General features: G+C 48.8%; 5 protein-coding genes across 5 annotated transcripts; 4 read left to right on the plus strand and 1 right to left on the minus strand.

Annotated features, from left to right (window-relative positions):
* Window positions 1-3,752: 3,752 nt before the first annotated feature.
* DFJ58DRAFT_623455 (uncharacterized protein) lies at window positions 3,753-4,052 on the minus strand (the record flags this gene model as incomplete). Its single annotated transcript, XM_041381070.1, has 1 exon — window positions 3,753-4,052. A coding segment is annotated over one exon (300 nt), but the record flags the coding sequence as incomplete, so codon positions are not given.
* Window positions 4,053-7,887: 3,835 nt separating this feature from the next.
* On the plus strand, window positions 7,888-8,338 carry DFJ58DRAFT_646999 (uncharacterized protein; the record flags this gene model as incomplete). Its single annotated transcript, XM_041381442.1, has 2 exons — window positions 7,888-8,122; window positions 8,193-8,338. Coding segments are annotated over 2 exons (381 nt in total), but the record flags the coding sequence as incomplete, so codon positions are not given.
* A 1,310-nt stretch (window positions 8,339-9,648) lies between these two features.
* On the plus strand, window positions 9,649-11,313 carry DFJ58DRAFT_841014 (uncharacterized protein; the record flags this gene model as incomplete). Its single annotated transcript, XM_041392663.1, has 3 exons — window positions 9,649-10,381; window positions 10,437-10,481; window positions 10,541-11,313. The coding sequence occupies 3 exons, from the start codon at window positions 9,649-9,651 to the stop codon at window positions 11,311-11,313; spliced, it is 1,551 nt and encodes a 516-aa protein (XP_041244397.1).
* Window positions 11,314-13,530: 2,217 nt separating this feature from the next.
* Window positions 13,531-13,920, plus strand: DFJ58DRAFT_745399 (uncharacterized protein; the record flags this gene model as incomplete). Its single annotated transcript, XM_041387388.1, has 2 exons — window positions 13,531-13,546; window positions 13,598-13,920. 2 exons carry the CDS (start codon window positions 13,531-13,533, stop codon window positions 13,918-13,920), a joined length of 339 nt encoding a protein of 112 aa, XP_041244398.1.
* Window positions 13,921-22,363: 8,443 nt separating this feature from the next.
* DFJ58DRAFT_659773 (uncharacterized protein) lies at window positions 22,364-23,164 on the plus strand (the record flags this gene model as incomplete). The annotated part of the gene is made up of 1 exon (XM_041382109.1): window positions 22,364-23,164. The coding sequence occupies one exon, from the start codon at window positions 22,364-22,366 to the stop codon at window positions 23,162-23,164; it is 801 nt and encodes a 266-aa protein (XP_041244399.1).
* Window positions 23,165-24,054: the final 890 nt, after the last annotated feature.

Raw genomic sequence — 24,054 nt, forward strand, 5'->3', positions numbered from 1 at the left:
CCTACGAAAGGCAACCCCCAAACTCGCGTGTGACCAGCACAAGATGGCTTTCCTCTTCAAGTATTTGAGTCAAGGGATATGTCTATACTTGCACAGCCCACCGCTCGCCTCAATGATATGTGTGTCAATGGTGGCGCTGCACTGCTCTACTCTGAGATACTGACTTTCTCGCATTTCCATCCTTGTGCCATTCTCTCGACACACGATCTTCCTCGCATTCAATATAACACGTCTGATGATATACTATGGCGGAATATGTCATGGATGTCATATTGGGAGAAAGATCTGTGGCTTCTACCCATCCATCGGCCCTCTCCTGTTGGACATTGGGTGTTTTGTGCAGTCTACACATCAACAAAGGAACTGCACCTCTTTGATAGTCTCACAGATAGACAACCATGGAAGAATGATGTCAAGGTCAGTATTACTTTCAATCACGCTATGTCGATTTCACAATGAAACTTATCGCCCGATTATCGTCTATTGCCCATGATCATCATGGCTCAGATCTTATTGACATCAAAGGCTGGGTAGCTTGCCCGCTAGTAGTCCAGCCATTACAGACAAATGGCTATGACTGTGGGCTGTGGGTGCTCGCAGCGATTGCAGCAGTGTTACGAGGAGCACACAGTACAGGCATGCGCGAGGACGATATGATAGCTTTCAGACATTATATACATTCACTTGTAGTTAGAATATCAGTTTCATGATATACAGTGGCTCAAAAAACCGTCCGTATGTTTTGGCATTTTTCACTATCTATAATATTGTGTGAGAACAAACAAATGCCTCAAAAACATGCTTATACCACATTGTAGTATGGCTTCAGGGCTTTCATTTGAGCCCTACACCGTGGGAATCGGTGGAGATATGGTGGAGATACAAGGCTCACAAAATAGTAACTCATGCGGACAGTTTTTTGACTCAAGTATTTTACAGTAATAACCAGGTATTCTAGTATTTTGTATGACCTCCCTTGGCTTTAATTACTGCCTCTATCCTTCTAGGCATACTCTCAATTAATTTCTGGCAATCCTCAGCTGTGATCTTCCCCCATTCCACTGCTACTCTCTCCCAAAGCTCCCATACTCCTTTAGGGGGGTTTTCATAGGCTTGAAGCTTTTTCTTGAGTGTTCCCCAGAGATGTTCAATGACATTGACATCAGGAGACTGTGCTGGCCAGTCAAGAACATTGATGTTATGTTCTTCAAACCATTCCCTAGCTCTTCTGGATGTGTGCTTGGGATCATTATCCTGTTGGAAAATGATATCTTCTTCATCAATCCCTGATTCTGCCAAGCTAGGCAGCAAGTGGTCATTTAAAATGTCCACATACTGCTCAGCATTCATCTTCCCCTCAACCTCAGCAAGCATTCCCACACCATTCCATCCCATACAGCCCCATACCATTAAAGAACCTCCTCCAAACTTGACAGTCCCATTAACCTCTCTGTCTGTTAGGCCATCTCCCTTCTTTTTCCATACATACACCTTCCCATCTGACCCAATCCTATTGATTTTGGTCTCATCTGACCATATAACATGCTTCCAGTCCTCTACAGTCCAGTGTTGATGAGCTAAGGCAAAGGCTAGTCTTCTCTGCCTATGTTTGATGGAGAGAAGAGGCTTTTTCTTCTTTGTTACTGCCTTGAGATGAGCTGCCTTGAGAACATTCCTCACAGTTTGTGAAGAGACAGGGGTAGTGATGGTGGAATTGATATAATGGGTGGCTTGGACAGCATTATCAGCCTTTCCTGTAGTGATATGTTGGATAATAGCCCTTTTGTCAGTAGAGGTAAGCTTGGATGGACGTCCTCCACAAGAGTTTTCCTTGTCTGGGTGGCTTTCTTTGATGAACTTGGCCACAGTGGACTTGCATATTCCAGTTCTAGAGGAAATTTGGCGAGCAGAGAGGCCAGCATAAGACAGAGAGAGGATATTATCTCTTTGAGCAGAGGAGATGGCTTTCATGGTGATTATGACTATGATACATGAGATATTCTGGTTTATATAGTTAGATATAGTCATAAAATAACATAATGACACCACTTTATAATTTATATAATAGTGGCATGATTTTTATGGTGTCATAAATAATGATTTATATAGTTTTAATATACACTCAAAAAACTGTCCACATGAGTCATCATTTTATAAGCCTTATATCTCCACCATATCTCCGCCGATTCCCACGGTGTAGGGCTCAAATAAAAGCCCTGAAGCCATACTACAATGTGGTATAAGTATGTCCTTGAGGAATTTGTTCATTCTCACACAATATCATAGATAGTGAAAAATGTCAAAACATGCGGACAGTTTTTTGAGCCACTGTAGAATCATACTTGTCTACCATCCTCTCAAAGCAAAAATGTCGAGGAAGATATATGATAAGTACGATAACCTGTTTGAAGCTGCAACCGATGGATAACAGAAGAACACACTTGAACTTGTGACAGGCCATACCGGATACCTAGCTAGATATGTATTGGTTGAATTAGCTAGTAGGGAGGCCAATACAATGTTCAATTGATTCACTCTTAGCTGGGGAAACATGTGCATAACTGTTTGAATAGCAGAAAGGTTGCGTCAAAGTTACATCTGAGCGAGTTAGAACACTTACAACTCAATGAACTACTTAGCACTATATCACAGTGGTTGAATTAGCTAGTAGGGAGGCCAATACAATGTTCAATTGATTCACTCTTAGCTGGGGAAACATGTGCATAACCATTTGAATAGCGGAAAGGTTGCGTCAAAGTTACATCTGAGCGAGTTAGAACACTTACAACTCAACGAACTACTCAGCACTATATCACAGTTGCATGCATTGAGCTCCTTGTACACAATAAAACCCTCTACATATCTATATCATTGGAACCAGATTGACAAGGGCTCCCTTTCTGACCTCCTTGTGGTCATTCATTGCGGCATATAAGCCTCTGTAGACATGTTTTATGTTTTGTAGGAGTTTTATAAATGATATGATTGGCTGAGGTGCCTCTCCAGAGGGTCTCCTTTTGTGCTCTAGTGATCCTCACAGGAAGATCCATAACAAGGCACACTCGGTGTACACGTCTTACCCTTCCATAGTACCGCAAAAAACATCAAATCTTGCCTTATCAGTTGATGTCTGTGTCTTACCCTTCCATGGCACCACAAAAACCATCAGATCTTGCCCTTTCACAGACGATGTCCATAGCCCTGTTTGAATTCTCGGCGGATGATGCAAAAGCTCCAACTCAAAGCAAACTTTATTTGCCAGAAGGGCATACACACAAAGGTAGAGTACAGGATATACATCTTTTGGCTACTTAGTTCTCCTGGGACGCGATAAGCTCGTCGACACTGGTCCTTGTCGTTGTTGAATGCTGTGTCAGGTAGACTATCTCCGGAATGAGCTCACTGATATGACGTTGACCAGCAGGTAGAGTGATTGGGGGAGGTTGCTGTGTAGCAGTCAACCTCCAGGAGGGTGGGGGAAGCAGAACCTCCACGAACATGCGGTGTTTGGGACAATGAGTAGAAGTGGAAGATGGTGTTGGGGATACTACTTGGCATCTCCGAAGTCTCTGACGATGAGCAGGCACAGGAGAAGGTGCAGGAGAAGGTGCAGGAGAAGGTGCAGGAGAAGGTTCAGGTGTTGGGGATATAACTTGGCATCTCCGAAGTCTGTGATAGCGACGACGAGAAGGTGTGGGAGAAGGTGTGGGAGAAGGTGTGGGAGAAGGCGCAGGAGAAGTGAGATGAGAAAGACCTTTCCGATCAATGCGAGAATCGCAGAATTGGCGACGTCCACGTGAGTAAAGCGACTCAGCTCCTGGAGCTTCACCATAGATGACCGGCTCGCGTAAGCCCAGAAGTTTTCGGCGCGCATGATCAGTGGTGATGTGTTCAAGGGTCAGTGAGTTGTCTTTGAGGGCATTTGCAAGTACTTCACGCTCATGAAGCGATAGATCATGGATACCCTTGCCTCGTGTGAGCGCAGTGCATTTTTCACTGGGCATGAGGGTGTGCTCGGGATAGTTGTGGATGACGCAGCTGCGTTTCGCTAATAGGGCGGGTAGGGTCTTCCAAGCAAAGTTCCTGCCCCGCTCATCGAGTCTGCCTGCAACATATCTAGCAATCACACAGTATGCTCAAAAATAGTAGAACTCACCACATAGCGCAGTCAACCCGCCCATGATGCATGGTATGCCATCCATCTGCCTCCAATCCTCATCATCAATGTTTTGGCGTGTCTCAAGCCACTCCTCTAAGATTTTCTGGACGGGTAATCCATGCTTGGATGCGAGGCGGTCCAGTTGGTAGTTGAGCCTGGTTAAATCCATTGAGAAATTTGATGTGGCAAGTTGGCAAGAGGTGGCCAAAGAGGTTCAACTGAGCATCTCATTAATAGCAGAGGATTTAATCGATAGTGGGTGGGATCAATAGTGATGGATTTGGAGAAGCAGTAGAAGCGCCCCTCAAAAGAACCAGAAGTCGGCATACATACACCTCATTGATGTCCCGAATCAATAGCGATGGGTTTGGAGAAGCACCTTTGTAATTAGTAGAAGCGCCCCTCAAAAGAACCAGGAGTCTGCATACATACGCCTCATTGATGTCCCGACAGGAACTAGAACTCCTCTAAGACTTTCTGGGCGGGTACTCCATGCTTGGATGCGAGCGGTCCAGTTAGTAGTTGAACCTGGTGAAATCCATTGAGAAATTTGATGTGGCAAGTTGGCAAGAGGTGGCCAAAAAGGTTCAACCGAGCATCTCATTGATAGCAGAGGATTTAATTGATAGGGTAGGGTGGGATCAATAGCGATGGGTTTGGAGAAGCAGTATAAGCACCCCTCAAAAGAACCAGAAGTCGGCATACATATGCCTCATTGATGTCCCGAATCAATAGCGATGGGTTTGGAGAAGCACCTTTGTAATTAGTAGAAGCGCCCCTCAAAAGATCCAGGAGTCGGCATACATACACCTCATTGATGTCCTGACAGGAACAGTGAAACTGGAATCTAACATCGAGTACAAATTCTCACGCATGCATGGGCGCCAATGTTGATGTTGAAGTTCAATTTCTCATGCATCAAATTGAGTCATTGACTGTTTCAGAGTCCTTTAACATGTAAAATAAGGCCTTTGTAAGCTCACCATATGAAGATCTTCCAGAACATGTGCTTGTCTGAGAATCGGCGCCTCTGGACTCATGTTTCTTTCGGACCCTTTCAGACCGACCACACTCCAAAGGCTTGATCCTCAATCTCCCAAAAGTTCGTGCTTTCGGCTTTTGCCAGATCACATGCTCAGTCCAGACTCATGCTAGTCGATGCTCATGCCAGACCTGCACCTCTCCTGTACTGACCTCTCTGCAGTAGTCTAGCTACTCAATGCTCATGCCTAACCAGTGACCTTCTTGAAATATGTGAGCATATCTCAGATGTTTTTAGTGCTGATCTCACAAATTCCTAACTTCTATTAGGCGTCCAATTTTGACGTTCAAATCTACTATCACCACAAACCGAAAACCTTTCAGCTCCAAGAGAACCAGGGTGCATCCATGCGACCTTCATTTCCTGCCCCGATACATCTTACAAGCCTCACTAGCTTAGCCTCCAATGTCTGGAGATGTTCTGATGATGCTCCCGCCTAGCCAGCGGCCTTCTTGAAATGCCATATGTGAGCGCATCCCAGGTGTTTTTAGCGCTGATCCCACAAGTGCCTAACTTCTGTTTAAGCAGCAGATCGCATTTCAAAACCTTTCAGCTTTAGAGAATCAGGGTGCATCCATGCGACCTTCCAGGAAGCAGCGGATCCTGTCAGCCAACTGTTCCAGCTCCGCGTGGTCCATATGTAGAGGCAGTCGCATCCATGCGACCTCTCTCTCAAGTGCGCATACTTCATACTCTTGCTCACGCAAAAAAACAGAGGTACATTTGATACTTCATCAAGAGCTTGACTTGATATCATTGTTAACAGATGCCAGAACATTGGCAGCCAACACGCGACCAGCATGCGTGGTTAATGCCTCTTTTAACCAAATTCCGCCTCCTCCCTATCCAAATGCCTGAAGCATTCAAGGCCGAGCTATTGGAAGGATAGTTGGAGATATGGCCTGAGAAAGATGTGCTATGACCTGATCTCGAGCCGGACTTGGAGTTGACTGAAATGCAGAAGACGGAGATATTTTCAGCAGAAAAAGAATGTCAAGAGGTAAGTTATACTCATATCTGTGATCTAGTTGAAAAGTTGATGATGGTGGATTGATCTTCAGATGCTAGTGAGCTGGATGTGGTGGGCATGGCTGAATCCAAGACGTGCTCGTACGATGTACGGTCATTCGGGCTGCTGTGGGACTGATGATGGCCACTGTGTCAAGTACCCTATTGTGCCAGACTTGCTGAATTTATATGTAGCAAAGTAATTTTGTCACTAGCTACTTACAAGACTGCAAAGTAACACAAATCTCATTGATGAACTAGTAATCCGAACTTGGAACCATGCAGAACTCAATCTCAAACATCCTGCTCAAACATCCTGAGAGGCTCTGGCGATGCTCTTGCCTAACGACCAGCCTCTGGAATACCATATGTGAGTTTTTCTCGTCGATCACGGAGTTCCCAACTTCGGTCAACTTCTGTCTTCAAACAGCGGATCTCTTCATTGAACCTTATGCAAATTGAGGCAGATGGCGTCCATGCGACCTCTCCTGCCTCTACGCATCTTACAGCTCTCCAAAAATTTCAACCAGACCACAGTTCAGATCATCTCAGTACGTTGATCTGTGATTTTTCTCATCACGTTCTAGATTTACTGCCTAACCCTCTGCCAGACAAACAAACCGCTGAACCTCAAATATCTTGTCAAATCTTGTGTTTGAATCGTCTCAGTACGCGTTCATCTGTGAGTTTCAATGCCTCCTTGCGCTTTAGCCTTGTAGTTTAACCCTCTCTGTAGAAAATAGACCTCTGTAACTGCGAAAATCTTGTGTTTGGTGACTCCTTGACAGGTAAAGTCTTGATAATTAGAACCAGCTATCGTTAACCTATCCCCCTAGCTATGACTCAAAAATCATCCATAGACATGCGGAAAACTCCGCCTCCTGACTACTCCACCTCCTCCCTGCATGCTGAGCGTCACACACGGCTGACAGTGAAGAATTCTTTGAAGAGCAAATCGGTGGGGGGAAGGCGTCAGCCGACTCCTGTCATCGAAACTCCAACAAAAATCCGGACTCACATCAAAGCCACCAACCGCAATGGAGGCTTGGTCAAGGAGGCATCTATGCGTCGGGCAAGGCTTGTCAAGCCAACCTCAGAGGACTTGGAGCTTTCACTTGTCGACACTCGGAATCAGCTTCAGGCTGCGCCCCGACAGCCTTCTGTCCCCCTTCAGCCTGGCCAACGTGCATCCCGACAGCCTTCTGTCCCCCTTCAGCCTGGCCAACTTGCGCCCCGACAGTCTTCTGTCCCACTTCAGCCTGTTCAACCTGCACCCCAACAACCCTCTGTGCCGTTTCAGCCAGTTCAACCAGTCGAAGATCTATTTTATGAAGCTCCTCAGATTACCCCTTCCCCTTCCCACTCCCACGAGCCTCCACGGCCAAACTTGTTCACTACACCTGCCTTTGTGCCAGAGGAGTACGACTTCCATGGTATCGACTTCAGTGGCTTGAATGGCAATGTTGATAGTGTTCCTATAGCTGGACCATTGACAACGCTTCCTGTAGTCCCTCCTGCAGTCCCTCACACACGAATTATCCCTCCAACCCCCATTGTTGGAGACTGGGATACGCCTTATCCCGATTCAATTCCTATGGATTATGGGTTCAACATGGGGGAGGATGATGTGGTCAACATGGCCATGGACAATGGAGGTCATATTGTCCCTGCGGTAAAGGGTCGAAGGCAAGACATTGCAAATGCCTTACTCCAAGAGGGCTTCATGAAGCTCGAAACTGTTATTCGCGACATGAGCCACGACACCTTCATTCCCACCCATCAAGTCATTGCTTTATGGCACAAGAGCAACGGGTGTTCCTTCACCAACGTCAACCACTGGAATGCTTACAGCAGCTACTTCAAGGCAAATCCCCAGCAGGAACTGAAGAGACTTGGCAACATGGCTCCCGAGGGTCCTGGCACGCCAAGTGAATATTTCTTGATTTTGTTCGATGTCGTCTTTCTAATTTAGTGAATTTTAAGGTGTGACTGTGCGTCGCAATTGTTACGAGCTGTTTAAAAAGGAATATCCGGACTCCTGGCAAACAATTCTTGAGTATCATGAGGAGGCCGCGATGCTCATGGGTGCGCCGCAGACAGTTGCCATGCGGGCCCAGGAGTTTCATAAGTTTGGCAAGAAGGTCTCGGCCATGGTATGTCCAATTCTTTGATTTCTTAATGTTGTGTTTCTGACATCGCACAGATGGATATTGCTGCTGCTCGTTTCGGGTTCGAGGGTGCACTGGTAACATGTGGGAAAGTCGTCAATCAGGACGGTTCTCTGGGTATGGCCCATACAACGGCTGGAGCTGAAGGTGTAAGGTTGTTTTTGCACTATGAGGGCATGATCTGACGACCCCCTCTTGTAGTTTTGGCTGACACGCTGTAAAGCTGATGATGATACCATCATTGGCCATCTCAAAGCCCAAGTATAGTAAGCACTGATGTATTTCATTGAGAATTCATGCTGAGCATTGATATAAGTAACCTAACGTCTCTGGGTGTCGTTGAAGAAGCCTTCAAGGATGAAGCCATTATTGTCCAACACAACCAGTCCGATGAAGGATCTTCAACTCAGCTGAGGGTGCAGCTGATATAATTGTTGAAGGGAGGAAAATATGAGTGCGATATGTTCGTCCCTTAGGGGAAGCGGAGAAAGCAAATATCCACTGGTCAACTCTAGGGGGAATGCGCAAAGCGCGTGATAAGGCGAAAGCGCGGGAACAAAGGCGCTATAGGCGCGCGAAGCGCGGGAAAGTCGCGCGTCGAAAAGCGGAACTGGGTGAAAGCGGTATGCGAGCGATAGTGAGATGTTAAGACGTGTACTGAGATGCTGATAAGACAACTGATGCGGATATGGCCACTAGAGCTAACTGCTACTAGGGCTTGCGATGATTTATTCAAAACATAATAAAAACTCGGAGATGGTGACTGTCTATGATGATGGTGGTCCCTGGTAATGTGTGTTGTCTAAAGTAAAAATGTGTAATGAAAAATGTGTACCAAGTGAAAATAAACATGGTACGATGTTGAAATAAATGATAAATGGAGAAATGCATACCTGGGAACTTGGTTGGACATGGGAAAACGCAGTGGGAAGTCAGGTGCCCTATAGCGCTTAGGCGCGGGAAAGTTCACCTAAAGCGCGCGCAAGTCGCGGAAGTGTCGCCTATGTCGCGTGCGTCGCGCGAACATCGCGTTTATTGCGCAAGTGTTGCATTGCATGCATATTACTGTAGACTCGACCTATGTTGCAATATATGCCATTGTGAGGCTACCCAGGATCGAGTCTCTACACCGAGGCTCCGATAACCGAAGGGACAACCAGAGAGTGTCTAGATATTTCAAAGAATGGAATCCTGTGGATCAAGCAAGAGTTAGCTTGACAAATTGGTATTGCCTCAGTACATTTGGTCGATCATTCATTCACTGACGGTAAATGACAGAGCACCTGGGAGGTCAACTATCATCCAAGAGGAACTTTCCATGGAAGACGTTTCCAGCGGAGCTCATTCGTCTTGGGATGGTCATCAAGGGATATCCAGAGGATGTGTTGCTCCCCGGCGAATTTCATACCACTGCAAACAAAGGAATAGCTAATTTGACTCTGAAGGAGACCAGGATCTTTGTTGCGGCCTTGAAGGCAGGTACTATGCGGATCAAGAAAGTTTCTGAAGCATCGCACACTTCTCCAACCCCTCTCCCTGACGATCATGACTCTGGTGACAACGATTCAGATACAAATCCCTCTACTGTCCGCCCCATTCTTAAACCTCCTCCCTCACGCGAATTCAAGGTAGTGAGACCCCCAAAGAGCCAGAAGAAGGACGAGAAGAAGATAATCAAGAAAAATTTGAAGGAGGTCGTATCTCCTATGTCCAGCAATCTCAGCAATCCTCGCTCTGACTCTGAGCAGCCTGATGATGATGACGGAGTCAAGAATGACTCTGACTATGAAAACGACTCTGCCCCATCTAAGAAGCGAAAGGCGAAGTCAGAGGTCACTTCGCGAGCATCGAAGAAGAGGACTCCACCTTCCGAAGCCTCTTTGCCAAAGATAGGACATTCAAAGAGCATGAAGGGGAAAGGCAAGGTACACGCTGAGAAGAGGAAACAACCATTCGCTATCGAGTCCTCGGATGAGGAGGAGGCTCCAGACATGCCTGTGCGAGGTGAGGTTTTGTATTTGTTAACATGCTGCAATGGTACTAACATGATGCCATGCAGTAATACAAACCGCTAAACGCTTGCATGATGGCCCCACAGCTCAAGGTAATTTTTGTGTGGCATTCATCAGGCTCATACCTGTGAACTGACAACGTGAATCTTAGAGGTCCCAAAGGCCAGCATGGGACCGAATGACGCCGATGCCACTGCCAGAGGCTCTGTAGAGGCACCCGTGAGGACCAAGCCTGCTGCTGCTGCTGGTCAAAGCACCACTGTCAGGGTCACTAGAGAGGCACCCGCAGGCAACACTGGCCATGCCGATAGTGTGCCTGCGCACTCATTGCCACCTTCGTCCCCTTCGCAAAATCATCAGCAAGCACATTCCCTCCCAGAAAATTCTATTCATACCAACACTGCTACTCTGGCGATGAAGCAAGGCAACAACGCTGTCCGGATAGAGCCTGCTACTCATGTGGCCAGCAACACCTCGTGCACAGACCCCGTCCATGCAGATCCTACAACTCGTGCAGCAAGCCAGGACAACACCATGCTTGCAGACCCCATCCGCACAGACCGTCCTCCATCTCTGCAGCCTGACCTCCTGCCAACTTTAGCAGCTCATCACAGGCGCAGTGAACCTGCAATGGAAGTGCCGCGATCACATCATGAACGGCGTACTGAGCCTGAGCTGCCAGCCACGTCTACTGATGGAGATTTCAATGCTGAGAATCATACCATGATGCGGGTGCATGATCCAGAGGTCAGACCAATGTATGACCCATGCCAAAGAGGTCCAATACTGCCGCGCTATGGACCAGGCTTCACTCAGTACCCCCAGTCCGACTATTACCATGATCCTCGTACTATGCCTCATGCTCCACAGCTCCCTCATGCCCCTCAGCCTCGTTCTCATCAGCCCTCTCATGCCCCGCTGTAGAGACTCGATCCTGAGTAGCCTCACAATGGCATATATTGCAACATAGGTCGAGTCTACAGTAATATGCATGCAATGCAACACTTGCGCAATAAACGCGATGTTCGCGCGACGCACGCGACATAGGCGACACTTCCGCGACTTGCGCGCGCTTTAGGTGAACTTTCCCGCGCCTAAGCGCTATAGGGCACCTGACTTCCCACTGCGTTTTCCCATGTCCAACCAAGTTCCCAGGTATGCATTTCTCCATTTATCATTTATTTCAACATCGTACCATGTTTATTTTCACTTGGTACACATTTTTCATTACACATTTTTACTTTAGACAACACACATTACCAGGGACCACCATCATCATAGACAGTCACCATCTCCGAGTTTTTATTATGTTTTGAATAAATCATCGCAAGCCCTAGTAGCAGTTAGCTCTAGTGGCCATATCCGCATCAGTTGTCTTATCAGCATCTCAGTACACGTCTTAACATCTCACTATCGCTCGCATACCGCTTTCACCCAGTTCCGCTTTTCGACGCGCGACTTTCCCGCGCTTCGCGCGCCTATAGCGCCTTTGTTCCCGCGCTTTCGCCTTATCACGCGCTTTGCGCATTCCCCCTAGAGTTGACCAGTGGATATTTGCTTTCTCCGCTTCCCCTAAGGGACGAACATATCGCACTCATATTTTCCTCCCTTCAACAATTATATCAGCTGCACCCTCAGCTGAGTTGAAGATCCTTCACCGCCTCGTCAACCCTCTCATGGCCCTCAACCTCAGTATCACAATGGTGGGTATCATGATGCTCCATACCACAAATCTCGAGATGGATATGACAGTTATGTCAAGAGCTATTGGCACCCTCCAAGCGGTGCATATTTTGGCACAGGAGGCAGATATCAGCACGGATACGGGTGTGAGTATCCTAATGAGTATCCTAAGGACTTCGAGGATGGAGGACGAGCTCCTTAGACTCCCAGACCTCAATTTGCGATTATCTGCCCAGTCGCAATCGACTGAGTCCCTCCCCCATGCATATATTGAGTAATCTATCATCATGTAACTACACTGCGAGGCCTTGCGTCCGACCTTTCTGCCCGTTGATGTCTTTATGAGTGCCATTGTATCTACTGTATACTGATCAATGCATACTTGTGTGTCTGAATAATGCCGGAACAAGCAAGAGGATGAACAGGAAAAAAATGGAAAAACATTTGATGGAAGTATCATGGGAACAAAACATGCCTCTAGAGGATTACAAAGACATCCACCATCACACTCGCCTGATCATCTCCGTATGTTGCTTGCGATGTTCGACATTGCAAGCAACATACGGAGATGATCATCATCAGGCAGTGATACCATCCGGAGATGTTGTTGTGTAGAGGCTCAAGAGCAAGCATCGAGGAGACTTCAAACCCACCCTCCCCAAACATCGGGTAGCGATGCTCGTGAGGGAGAGCCGCAAGAAAACCTGGAACTAAGGGAGGGACCTCGTGAGAGATGAGGTCTCACAGACTACTTGTCTACAACATAAAAATAGGGTCTTACATACTGTGGGAACATCGTCAAAGTGCTGCCAAGGGTGGAGATGACGCCGTCAGTGCCAGTTAACCGGTGACGCCTGACTAAGAAAGGAAGCTCCAACCTGACCGCGAAATGCCTTCACGACGTTCACGTACACAGTACTGGTTTTGCGCACCGTTGCTGCTTCAAGTTGCTGCAGCAATCACAATATTATTTCTAGCGCAACGATTTATCCATTTCTCACAACTGAGAGACACAAGCAAGCCCATTGCACAACTTGCGATGAGATCGGGTGTCTATCAAAGAATGGACGCAATATATCCTACTCAGGTAGCGCAGAGCCTAAGTAATCTGCGTGGTTCTGGTAGTAAGTACTGTGGCTGCACAGCAGCCTCGTGTCCTCCTGCAAGCACTGGACGGCAAGCGCCTACTCGTTCTTCAACTGCATTCCACAACCATCCAGCGAGCTTTCCATAGCAGCATAGATTGAAACATCCATCCGTCCATCCCAGCTTCGCATTCTCCATCAATCGACAGCTGGATCGTTCCACGACCTAATCACAACTTACAAGCTTTGATTCAAATTGTCATATGTCATCCCTCCCAAACTATCGCCAAGATTATTTCTAACCACACCCTCGACCCAACTACTTAGTACTTTCAATTGATTTCTTGCATCTCGCATATCACAACCTTCGTCAATGAGTGACAATCAATGTCAGTACTTCCATCTCTTATCTCTCGCATGCTCTCTGACCTTTTTGACAGTTCTTCAAGGATCCTGGGCGAAGTTGTCCGAGGTCGCTGTCAAGGGTGCTCAATATAACTCCTGTGAACGTCTGCCCCACCCGAAATGTCTGCAAGGGACCTGGGTAGATTTCCTCAAATACATTCACAGATTCCTGGACGACACAGAGGATAATCAGCTTGTTTGGCTACATGGCACGGCAGGCGTTGGAAAGTCTGCTGTTGCGTTCACGGTAGCTGAGAGGATGAGAGGTCTGAAAGTGACAGAAGAGATGAACGTCGAAAAGCGGCTAGTGGGGACGTTCTTTTTCTCGTGCAAGCACACAAAACATTGCACGGTGTAGAGACTCGCGTTTCTGTGGGCTCATATGGGCTCATTTTACGAATTCTGACAACTGGCCTTCATGGCACGACTCGCACTATCATCCACTATGACTTCCCATGGAGTGCACCACTTCCTGTGAAACGCGCCATAGGTGCGATACTTTCCCGCACAACACGCAGTATTCCCACGTGCGTGCCTTGCGCGCTTTCTCGTGCTTAAGCGCACTGCGTCGCACATCATCCAGGAGCATCCATCCATCGTCCAACCAGTCCCTCGGTATGTCCCTTTCATTATCTGACCATATTTGGCATATTACACTTCCTATTTCATCATGGACCCTTACTTTACATCACTTTACCTCATTTACATACTTAGAGCGCTCCCTAATTGGCTCCGAGCCCTGGGAGAGCGCTTAGGTAGAACTTACATACTTCCATGTTCGTTTTACACCCCAAACTTTTGGCACCTTATCTTCCTACCACTCAGTATCTATCACCAGTTAGTTCCATGCAATGCATGTGTCCATCATCGTCTTGAGGCCCTAGCATCAGTCTATAGCTAGTGGCACTGTCAGTATCCGTCTAGATCCGCACTTTTCCTCTTATCAGTCTCAGTATCCGTCTTCTACATTTGTGCACCGCCTGCACTACCTTCCCGCACTTCGCGCACTTTCGCACTTCGCTTTCCCGCGCGCGCCTTCAGCACGTTTCTCGCGCTTTCACTGCCATTCACCAGGGTTGTTCAGCATCATTCTGTGGATCCTTGCTTTCCTTGCTTCCCCTTTAGGGTCGAACATTCTTGCATTCTGCAAGTATAGCAGCTAGGCAGAGCTGAGACTCACTTATACTGGCTGAGCACTTTTCTTATATGTGCCTGCCAGGTTGTGATACCCACAATGGCTGAATATTTCTTTGTGACACTTGTCTACCAGCTTGCCACCAATTTTCCAAGCATCCAGAAGTATGTGAGCAGAATTATTCACGACAATCCCGCTCTACTAGATCCAGATACACCTATCTGCGACCAGATGGAGGCTCTCTTTCTCCGACCTCTCCGTAAACTCCAACCCAGATTACGTGGGTGTTGGCCTTTGTCGTTTGTCATCGATGCTCTTGATGAATGCACATCCAAACCCGAGCTTACTGAACTCATCCTTTCCCTTGCACGGGCTCTTCGTGAGCCTGATCTACCTGTGACCCACATTCTCCTCACAAGTCGCTCGGAATCGCATATTAGCAAAGTCTTTCAGAACGACGAGGTGCGCCCGTTGGTGCGCGAGATACCCGTGAGAACTTCTGGGGAGGCCCGTGGCATCATCTCGTTAGACGGCGCAGACGTTGACAACGACATCTGTACTTTCTTGCGGCATTCCTTCAAAGAGCTGGAATGTCGCCATCCCGATTTCCCGCAGCCATCAAAGGATGACCTTGCGAAGCTGGCGAGTCGAGCGGGCAGACGTTTCATCGTGGCGTCTACGATGATGAACTTTATTATCGACGATGAAGACAGTGATCCCTATGATCGGTTACAGCTGATGCTCAAGCTAACGAGCGAGCTGCTACCAGGAACGGAGGTGTACAAGTTATACGACCGTATCCTCTCCACGTGTGCCAACCCCAAGCGTGCTTACATGCACTTGTCTATTGTCGCCGCCCTCGCAGACCCTTTGCCACTTTCACAAATTTCGAAACTTCTTGGCCCTGGTTTGGGTAGGGATGTGGAGACAACGCTAGTGCAGCTACGATCTGTCTTGGATATTCCCATCGACCCCAGTCTCCCCGTGAACATCTATCACTCATCCGTTCGCGACTACGTTTCCTACCCCTCAAATTGCAGTTTCCCTGATGCACGCGATATGTCCACAGTCCACTCTCTACTCGCTGGCTCCGCTCTTCGCTTGATGATGAAAGAGATTCCAGAAAGCACGGCCCTCTTAGATGCACTCTCAGAACTGAAGAAGCAGAGCCAAGCTATGAAACCTGAGGACCCCCATAAATTAAAAGACTCACTAGCGTTCCTCCTTCAGCCACCGGAGCCACTGTCAGTTCTTTTGGCCATGCTATGGCTTCGGGGAGATCGCAGATCGGATTTACTATCCTGGATAGAGACCCTGGACGGGCGTGGCTGGCTGCAGACCCAAGGAGGAGATGACTGGCTGAGCACCCCAGGAGGAGAAAAGTGGCTGGATACGCAAGGAGGACAAGACTGGCTGCAGACCCGGGAAGGGGAAAAGTGGGAGCAGACTTCGAAATGGAAATTCCGGCGACAAATGAGAGACTGGCTGCGACACTATAAGACAAGATTGCAATTATTTCTGCCCACATACTCGACCATGGGCAGGCAAGACATACCAGAATCCCCAATTGAGGGTGCCCAGCTGCCAACCGAGATTACTAGGCAAGACAAACTAAAGACCCTGGAAGGATGTACCTGGTTGGAGACCGAAGAAGGGAAATGCTGGCTAGAGGCCCTGGTCGGGCGCATCTGGTTGCAGACGCAAGGAGGGCAAGAGTGGTTGCAGATCTCTGGAGGACAAGAGTGGTTGCAGTCCAGGAGTGGGCGAGATTGGCTGCAGAGCAGGAGCGGTTGAGGTTGGCTGCGGACAGAAGGAGGGCAAGGATGGCTGCGGGCACAGGGTGGGCGAGAATGGCTGTGGACCCCGCGCAGACGAGTCTGGCTGGAGACCCCGGGCATGCGAGCCTGGCTGCAAATTCCGGGTGTGCGAGCATGGCTGCAGACCTTGCCCGTGCAAGTGTGGCTGGAGACACTGCCTGGGCGAGCTTGGCTGGAGACCCCGCCTGTACGAGACTGGCTGCAGAGCAGAGGTGGGAAAGCCTGGTTGCAGGCCCCAGGCGGGGCAAGACTGGCTGGGGACCCAGTGTGGGCGGGACTGGCTGGAGACACTGCTTGGGCAAGACTGGCTGAAGACCCAGCAAGGGCGAAAGCAGCTGCAAAACATCACACAGGAAAGCCCTGGCTTGCAACCCAGAGTGGACGAGACTGGCTGCAGACCTCGGGGGGGGGGGGGGCGAGACTGGCTGCAGGCCCTGAGCAGGCGAGACTGGCTGCAGACACAGCACGGGCAAGATTGGCTGCAGACACAGCACAGGCAAGACTGGCTGCGGACCCAACCTGGACGAGAGTGGTTGCAAACCAAAGGAAGGGAAGAATGGCTGCAGACTGAGCGCGGGAAAGAATGGCTGCAGATCCAGCCTGGGAAAAACTGGCTGAGGACCTGGCACGGGCGACTCTGGCTGTGGACCCAGCCTGGGAAAGAATGGCTGTGGACCCAGTGCGGGCAAGAGTGGCTGCGGACCCAGCCTTGGCAAGAGTGGCTGCGAATCCAGTCTTTTCAGACGCTGCGTGAGTACGACTGGGTGCAGACCCCGCATGGGCGAGACTGGTTGCAGACCCAGCGCGGGCAACACTGGCTGCAGACACAGTGCAGACAAAGACTGGCTGCAGACCCAGTGTGGGCAACACTGGCTGAAGACCCCGCACACGAGAGACTGGCTGCAGACCCCGCACTTGTGTGACTGGCTGCAAACCCAGCGCGGGCAAGACTGGCTGCAGACCCAGGGTGGCAAGACTGGCTGCAGACCCAACACGGGAAAGACTGGTTACAGACCCAGCACGGGCGAGGACTGGCTGCAGACCAAGCGCGGGGAAGAGACTGGCTGCAGACCACGCGCGGGAGAGACTGGCTGCAGACCACGCGCGGGAGGAAAACTGGCTGCAGACTTGGGAGGGCCAACACCTGGCTGACCCGGGGAGGGCGATGCTGGCCGGGAGGGGAGGGACTGGTTGCATACCAAGGGAGTTGAAGACTGGCTGGATATGCGGTGCGGGCAGATTGGGTGCAGACCCCGCATGGGCAAGACTGGCTGCAGACTGAGCGTGGGCATGACTGGCTACAGACTCCGCGCGGGCGAAACTTGCTGCAGAGCAAGCACATGAGAGGCTGGCTGGCATAGTCAGCATGGACGAGACTGGCTGCATACCAAGGGAGGGGGAAGACTGGTTGCACACCAAGGGAGGGGAAGACTGGCTGGTGACCCAGCGCGGGCGAGAGTGGGTGCAAACTCAGTGCGGGCAAGACTGGTTGCAGGCCCAACACGGGCGACACTGGCCGCAAACCGAACGCAGGCAAAACTGGGTGCAGACACAATATGGGCGACACTGGCTGCAGACAACAACACGGGCAAGACTGGGTGCAAACCCGACGCAGGCAACAATGGCTGCAGACCCCAGCATGGGGAAAGACTGGGTGCAGACCCAACGCAGGCAAGACTGGCTGCAGACCCAGCCCAGGCAAGACTGGGTGCAGACCCAACATGGGCAAGACTGGCTGCAGACCCAGCCCGGGCATGACTGGCTGCATCTCCAGCTCGGGCAAGACTGGCTGCAGACCCCGGGCGGGCGAGCGTGGTTGCAGACCCTGCGTGGGCGAGACTGGCTGCAAACACACCATGGACAAACATGGCAATCCACTCCTGCAGCGTCTGTCTGGGTGACCATGGAAGAATTCTCGAGCGTGCTGCAAGCTATGAGCGAGTACACCATTTGTCCAGAATTGCTATCACTGCCAGCTTTCCAAGTAGTCCAACAGTTCCAGAGTTTGCCAGATTTCTTGATGTATCCGACGTTCCTGGCATTAATGCACCAGGACCATTCCAACTCTACATTACCAGAAGAGTTTCTGTCATCCGGCAGGGAGATCATTCGTGTTATGAATGCCTTTATCACTTTCGCAAACAAAGCTCGGGAACAATGTCGATCAGTTTCCAATGCTCTCAAGTATGCCTGTCAAAACTGGGCCGTCCATCTCTTGCGGGCTCCGAATCACAAGCTCAATAATGTATTCCAGCCTTTCTGGAATCGTTATCTCCTCTCCTGGCTTGAAAGGCAGTGGTGTTTGAAGGGTCTGCAGTCTTGCCTCGTTGTTTTATCTCAAGGGCAGAAATTTGCAAAGGTGTGTGTATTTTCCCACTATTCTCGTCATTCCCTCGCCAGACGTCCCAAACTGATATTACTTGTATCAGGTTGATATCGTCAATTCTTAGCTCGATGCTTACTATGCTCTGGTTTTCTTTCTTTTTTGCCTGAAACGGACGCTTGACACAATACAGACCTTTCATTGATGAATCCATAATTAGTGATATTGCATGGGTCTGATCTCTCTTCACTTGGTGTACGAACATTCGGAATTAAAATTGTTTTACTAAAATGTACTCAGGGCTAGAAGGAACGGCTACCTTCCTTCGGAAGTCTATAAGCTTGAATGTCCGCCTAGGAAAGACTAGTTCCAGGAGAACTGGAGGAGTTCACCTCTCGCTATCAAGTTTGATATTGAACTTTACATCTTTGTTGAAAAGCTGTCGCACATTTCTTCTCTCTATGCGGTACTATCCATCGGTAGATGTGATTTGCCCATCTTCATGGCCCGACAAGGATCAGATGACCCGGCCGTTTATCTTTGCATTCTTGGTGTAAAATAGGATTTCATGATCAGTACAACGTCGCTTGTGTCGAGTGTATGCTATGGAAGAGAAGCTGAAAATCATGCTGTCTGACTACAACCGATAGCTATGGACGAGTGAACCAAGGAAGCGCCTGATGCAATTTGAAATTCGTTGGTCCCACTGCTAATCATCCTGCCATCCTTCTTCGACAGCCGGCCCTGCGCACGGACAATATCTTGCATCCGTTGCTCTGCGTCACCGATATCATGCTGCATTGTAGTTTTAGCAGGACGCAAGCCACGACCCTTGGACACACTGGAGATTTATTCTTCCAGTCAGTAATCGTGTTTGGCGCCTCACGCAGCACAAGTGCTTTTGCCAGATGACCAATGTGAAGATGTCAGATATGGAATATAAATATATGCTTTTCGTTCGAAGGATGGGTCGCATAAGCCCTTATGCCAAGTTCGCAGGCAGGGAGCCACAGTGGTGGGTAGACCGTTTTGCCAGGAAGCTCCTTCGATTGACGAGTGATTGATCCGTGGAGGACCAATCACAGAGGTTGGACTGGGCGACTAGTAGCGACAGGGGGCAAACTCGATGTAGCGTGCAGCATTGGTTCTGTAGGCATTGTGCCCTTGCAGTTGATGCAGGGGGGGGGGGGGGGTACATAGATACGTACTTTCCATTGGCCACTGCCTATTCAAGTGTCATTTTATCTCTCTGACCGGCCCAGAGAGCTCTTGAGCAGGCCCAACATGTGGTAGAATTTTCAGCGCATGATGTATTTTGTTAATGCTGGGATGATCATGGTCTTTCCCACGCAGCGCCTTACTGATGATTGTGAATGTCAAAAGTATTGAAGTATCTGTTGAGGCAATCTCAACCTGGCTGGGCTGATATGAAATATCTAAAAATGCTCAACCAGTATAAGTGAGTCTTGGCTCTGCCTAGCTGCTATACTCGCAGAATGCAAGAACGTTCGACCCTAAAGGGGACTGCTACTGAACACAGAACCAGATGGAAGAAAGACCCTTGAAGTGTGATGGATGCGCGAAAGCGCAAGAAGAAAGCGAAGTGAGCGCGAAGCGCGAGAGAGCGCACTAAGGTAAGCGCGAGCGTGGGAACGTGAGCGCTAAGGCCGCGCGTTGTGCGGAAAATACCGGATAAGGAAACGAATAAGGAAGTGGATGTGCAAAGCGAGTGCAAATGCAGAGCGAGTGTTATAACGAGCGCGGATAAAGGTCTAGTATAGGCGGATAACGATAACCATTGGAAACACAAAGTGCGCCCAAGTGGTGACTACTACTTTAAAGTAAAACCCAATAGCGAGGGAAGTACAGCGAAGGGGAGTAATAATGATGATGTAGTAAGTCAGCAACTTTATACTATGGAAATCACATCGGAAGCGGAAGGGATAGGAGCAATAAGCGCTATGAATATGTAATGACATGTAATAACACTGCAATGCTTGTTACAAACCACGAGGCAAGGGATATGATGTACCAATGAGGTGGGTGGACATAGAGGGACGTTCCTGGATGATAGGCGATGCAGGGCGCTTGCAGGGCGCTTAAGCGCGAGAAAGCGCGCAAGGTGTGCGTGTGGGAATGCTGCGCATTGTGCGGGAAAGTACTGCGCCTATGGCGCGTTTCGCGGGAAAGCTGCGCGTTATGTGTAAAACGACTAGGGACATGATAGAAGTCGAATATAGCTGATGGTGTGAGTTGTGCATTGAAGGCCAATTGTCATGAGTTGTGAAAAGGTGCGAAATGTGCCTATATGTGCCTGCAGAAAACACGAGTCTCTACACCGTGTCACTCCTGCAAGCTACTCGATAAATACAGATGACGCCGTCAGTGACGCCCGGCTGAAAAAGGAAGCTCCAACCTAGTGTTGTGGGCAGAAGTCTGCCATTCTGCCAATGGCAATTGGCAACCGGCAATTGCCGGCAGTAGGTCGAGGCCCTTTGGCAGAAGTCGGCAGAAATCAATGTGAATCTTATTTGTACTACGAGCAAATAGCATATGTTTGATGTTCAAAAAGTGTATCTGAGCCTCTCTGCTCACCAGAATGTCGTCAAAAAAATCCAAGGGCCGCCCCCACCCGAACAATCATCACCAACCACTTTGTCCAACAGCACAAAGTCCCAAATTCATCCAATCATTGTGGTGACAAGATATGGCTGGGCTGTAGGTAAAAGCACCAAACCAATATATATGAGTCTCCTGCTCTCCTAGCTGCTACTCTTGCTAGCAAGAACGTTCGACCCTAAAGGATCTCTGACTATCTCTGACTAGGCTCAGGCTCAAAGAAAGAGAGTGGAGAAGGTACTCCAAGTCAAGGTAAGAAAACTATGTTCCAGGAGCTATCTGGTGAGCTGAGAAGCTACAACTAGGAAAGCTACAACTAGGGGATGCTACTGAATAACCCAAGTGAATGGGGAGCAACCAAAGAACTGGAAACAAGGGAAAACTAGGTAATGACTGTAGAGTCCTAGGTAAAGGGAAGATGATTATGTAAGCAGCAAAAGTGCGAACCTAATCTAAGGAAAGTGTCAATAAGAGATGCATAGTGAAAAGTGCCTCTGCAAGGCTACAGAAAGTTTGAACACCACATCGTTATTTTTACAAATGCAACTACTGTTCAACATCTATAGAAGGCCGTGACAACAAACACCTCAAACATGTTCTTGACCGGAATACTTGCCCTACAGCCCCAGATCACGCTCGTACAGAAGTCTGTAACTATCTTGCCTCAAAGAACGGATATCAAGCCCTCCTACTCCCACTTATTCCAAACGCAGAATCTGTTTCATCCCCGTCAACTTCAGGAGGCACAGCTCAAGCCCCACAGAAACGGAAGAACCTCTTTGGGTTTGTGGATCTTCCAGTCACTCCAGAGCAAGCAACACATGCCAATTTCAAATTGTTTCGATGAGTTCAAGTGTGCCGTAAACTCATGATTTCACAAGCAGCAAATGGGCATTCATTCAAGTTCATGGTGGAGGTAGCTCTTGACATTGCCAAACAATGGCAATGGAGCGAACAGCTTGCAAAAATGCTCGTCGCTGACTTGAAAGAGTATCACAAATGCTCTGGAGTATTTTCCGGAGGGCAAGCTGATGCACTTGATTGGTGGGAAACCCTCCCAGTCAGTGCCGAGCGCTGTCCGTTGAAGGCATTCGCAATCATAATCCACTCAATTGTACCTCATGCTGCCGATGTCGAGCATTATTTCTCAGGCCTGGGTGGGGTACAATCTGTGAAGCGCTGTAACCTATCAGTTCAGACTTTCGAGTCTCATAGCAAACTCCGAGCAAGCTACTCAAATTTCTTGCACAAGGTGGATCACGAAGCCGGCAAGCCAACATGTCGCAAACATGCCCATATGCACACCCAACCAGAGCGTGGACTTGACATAGCCTTAGCGAACGAACTTCAAAGGTCTTTCGCATGGGTGCCTCCACTCGCTGGTGACTCTTGCAACTCGGATGATGAATTTCTTGCAGGTCCAGAGTCGATAAAGGATGAAGAGCTGCTTGAAGAATTCAGCAGGTTCGAAAATGAGATGCTGGATTCATGCCGTGGCTTGCAAGAGCTTGAAGGTACTTGTGAAGTCCCAGATATTTTCGAGGAAGGTGTTATTGATTGGAACGAGCTGGAGAAGGTTAATAAAGGAATCACACTTGCGGCATTTATTGAAGAGATTGATGTGGTTGGCCATGGGTCACAAGGCACAGAGGCAGTCTGGAACATCGACACACTGTTGTTGTCGGAGGGTGTAGCATCCATGCAATAGCTTAGATCATTTTTGCCGTCATCTTAAACAACTCTAGAAACACACAAAAACACGCAAAACATTTCTGCCGATTTTGCCATTCTGCCAATTGCCGTTCTGCCGTTCGTTTGGCAGAACTCGCCCGGAAATATTTCTGCCCACGGCACTACTCCAACCTGACCGCGAAATGCCTTCACATTTAATGCTGGTCCCGTCCTTTTGCGCACCATTGCTGCTTGCTGCAACAATCACAATATTGTTTCTAGCGCAACAATTTATTCATTTCTGGGCAACACAACTAAGAGACACAAGCAAGCCCATTGCACAACTTGCCATGAGATCAGGTGTCTATCAAAGAACGGACGCAATATATCCTACTCAGGTAGCGCAGAGCCTAAGTAATCTGCGTGGTTCTGGTAGTAAGTACTGTGGCTGCACAGCAGCCTCGTGTCCTCCTGCAAGCACTGGACGGCAAGCGCCTACTCGTTCTTCAACTGCATTCCACAACCATCCAGCGAGCTTTCCATAGCAGCATAGATTGAAACATCCATCCGTCCATCCCAGCTTCGCATTCTCCATCAATCGACAGCTGGATCGTTCTGCGACCTAATCACAACTTACAAGCTTTGATTCAAATTGTCGTATGTCGTCCCTCCAAATAACTATTGCCAAGATTATTTCTAACCACACCCTCGACCCAACTACTTAGTACTTTCAATTGATTTCTTGCATCTCACATATCACAACCTTCATCAATGAGTGACAATCAATGTCAGTACTTCCATCTCTTATCTCTCGCATGCTCTCTGACCTTTTTGACAGTTCTTCAAGGATCCTGGGCGAAGTTGTCCGAGGTCGCTGTCAAGGGTGCTCAATATAACTCCCGTGAATGTCTGCCCCACCCGAAATGT

Source organism: Suillus subalutaceus, assembly GCF_016647625.1.
Source record: "Suillus subalutaceus strain FC151 chromosome Unknown DFJ58scaffold_46, whole genome shotgun sequence".
NCBI lineage: Eukaryota > Fungi > Basidiomycota > Agaricomycetes > Boletales > Suillaceae > Suillus > Suillus subalutaceus.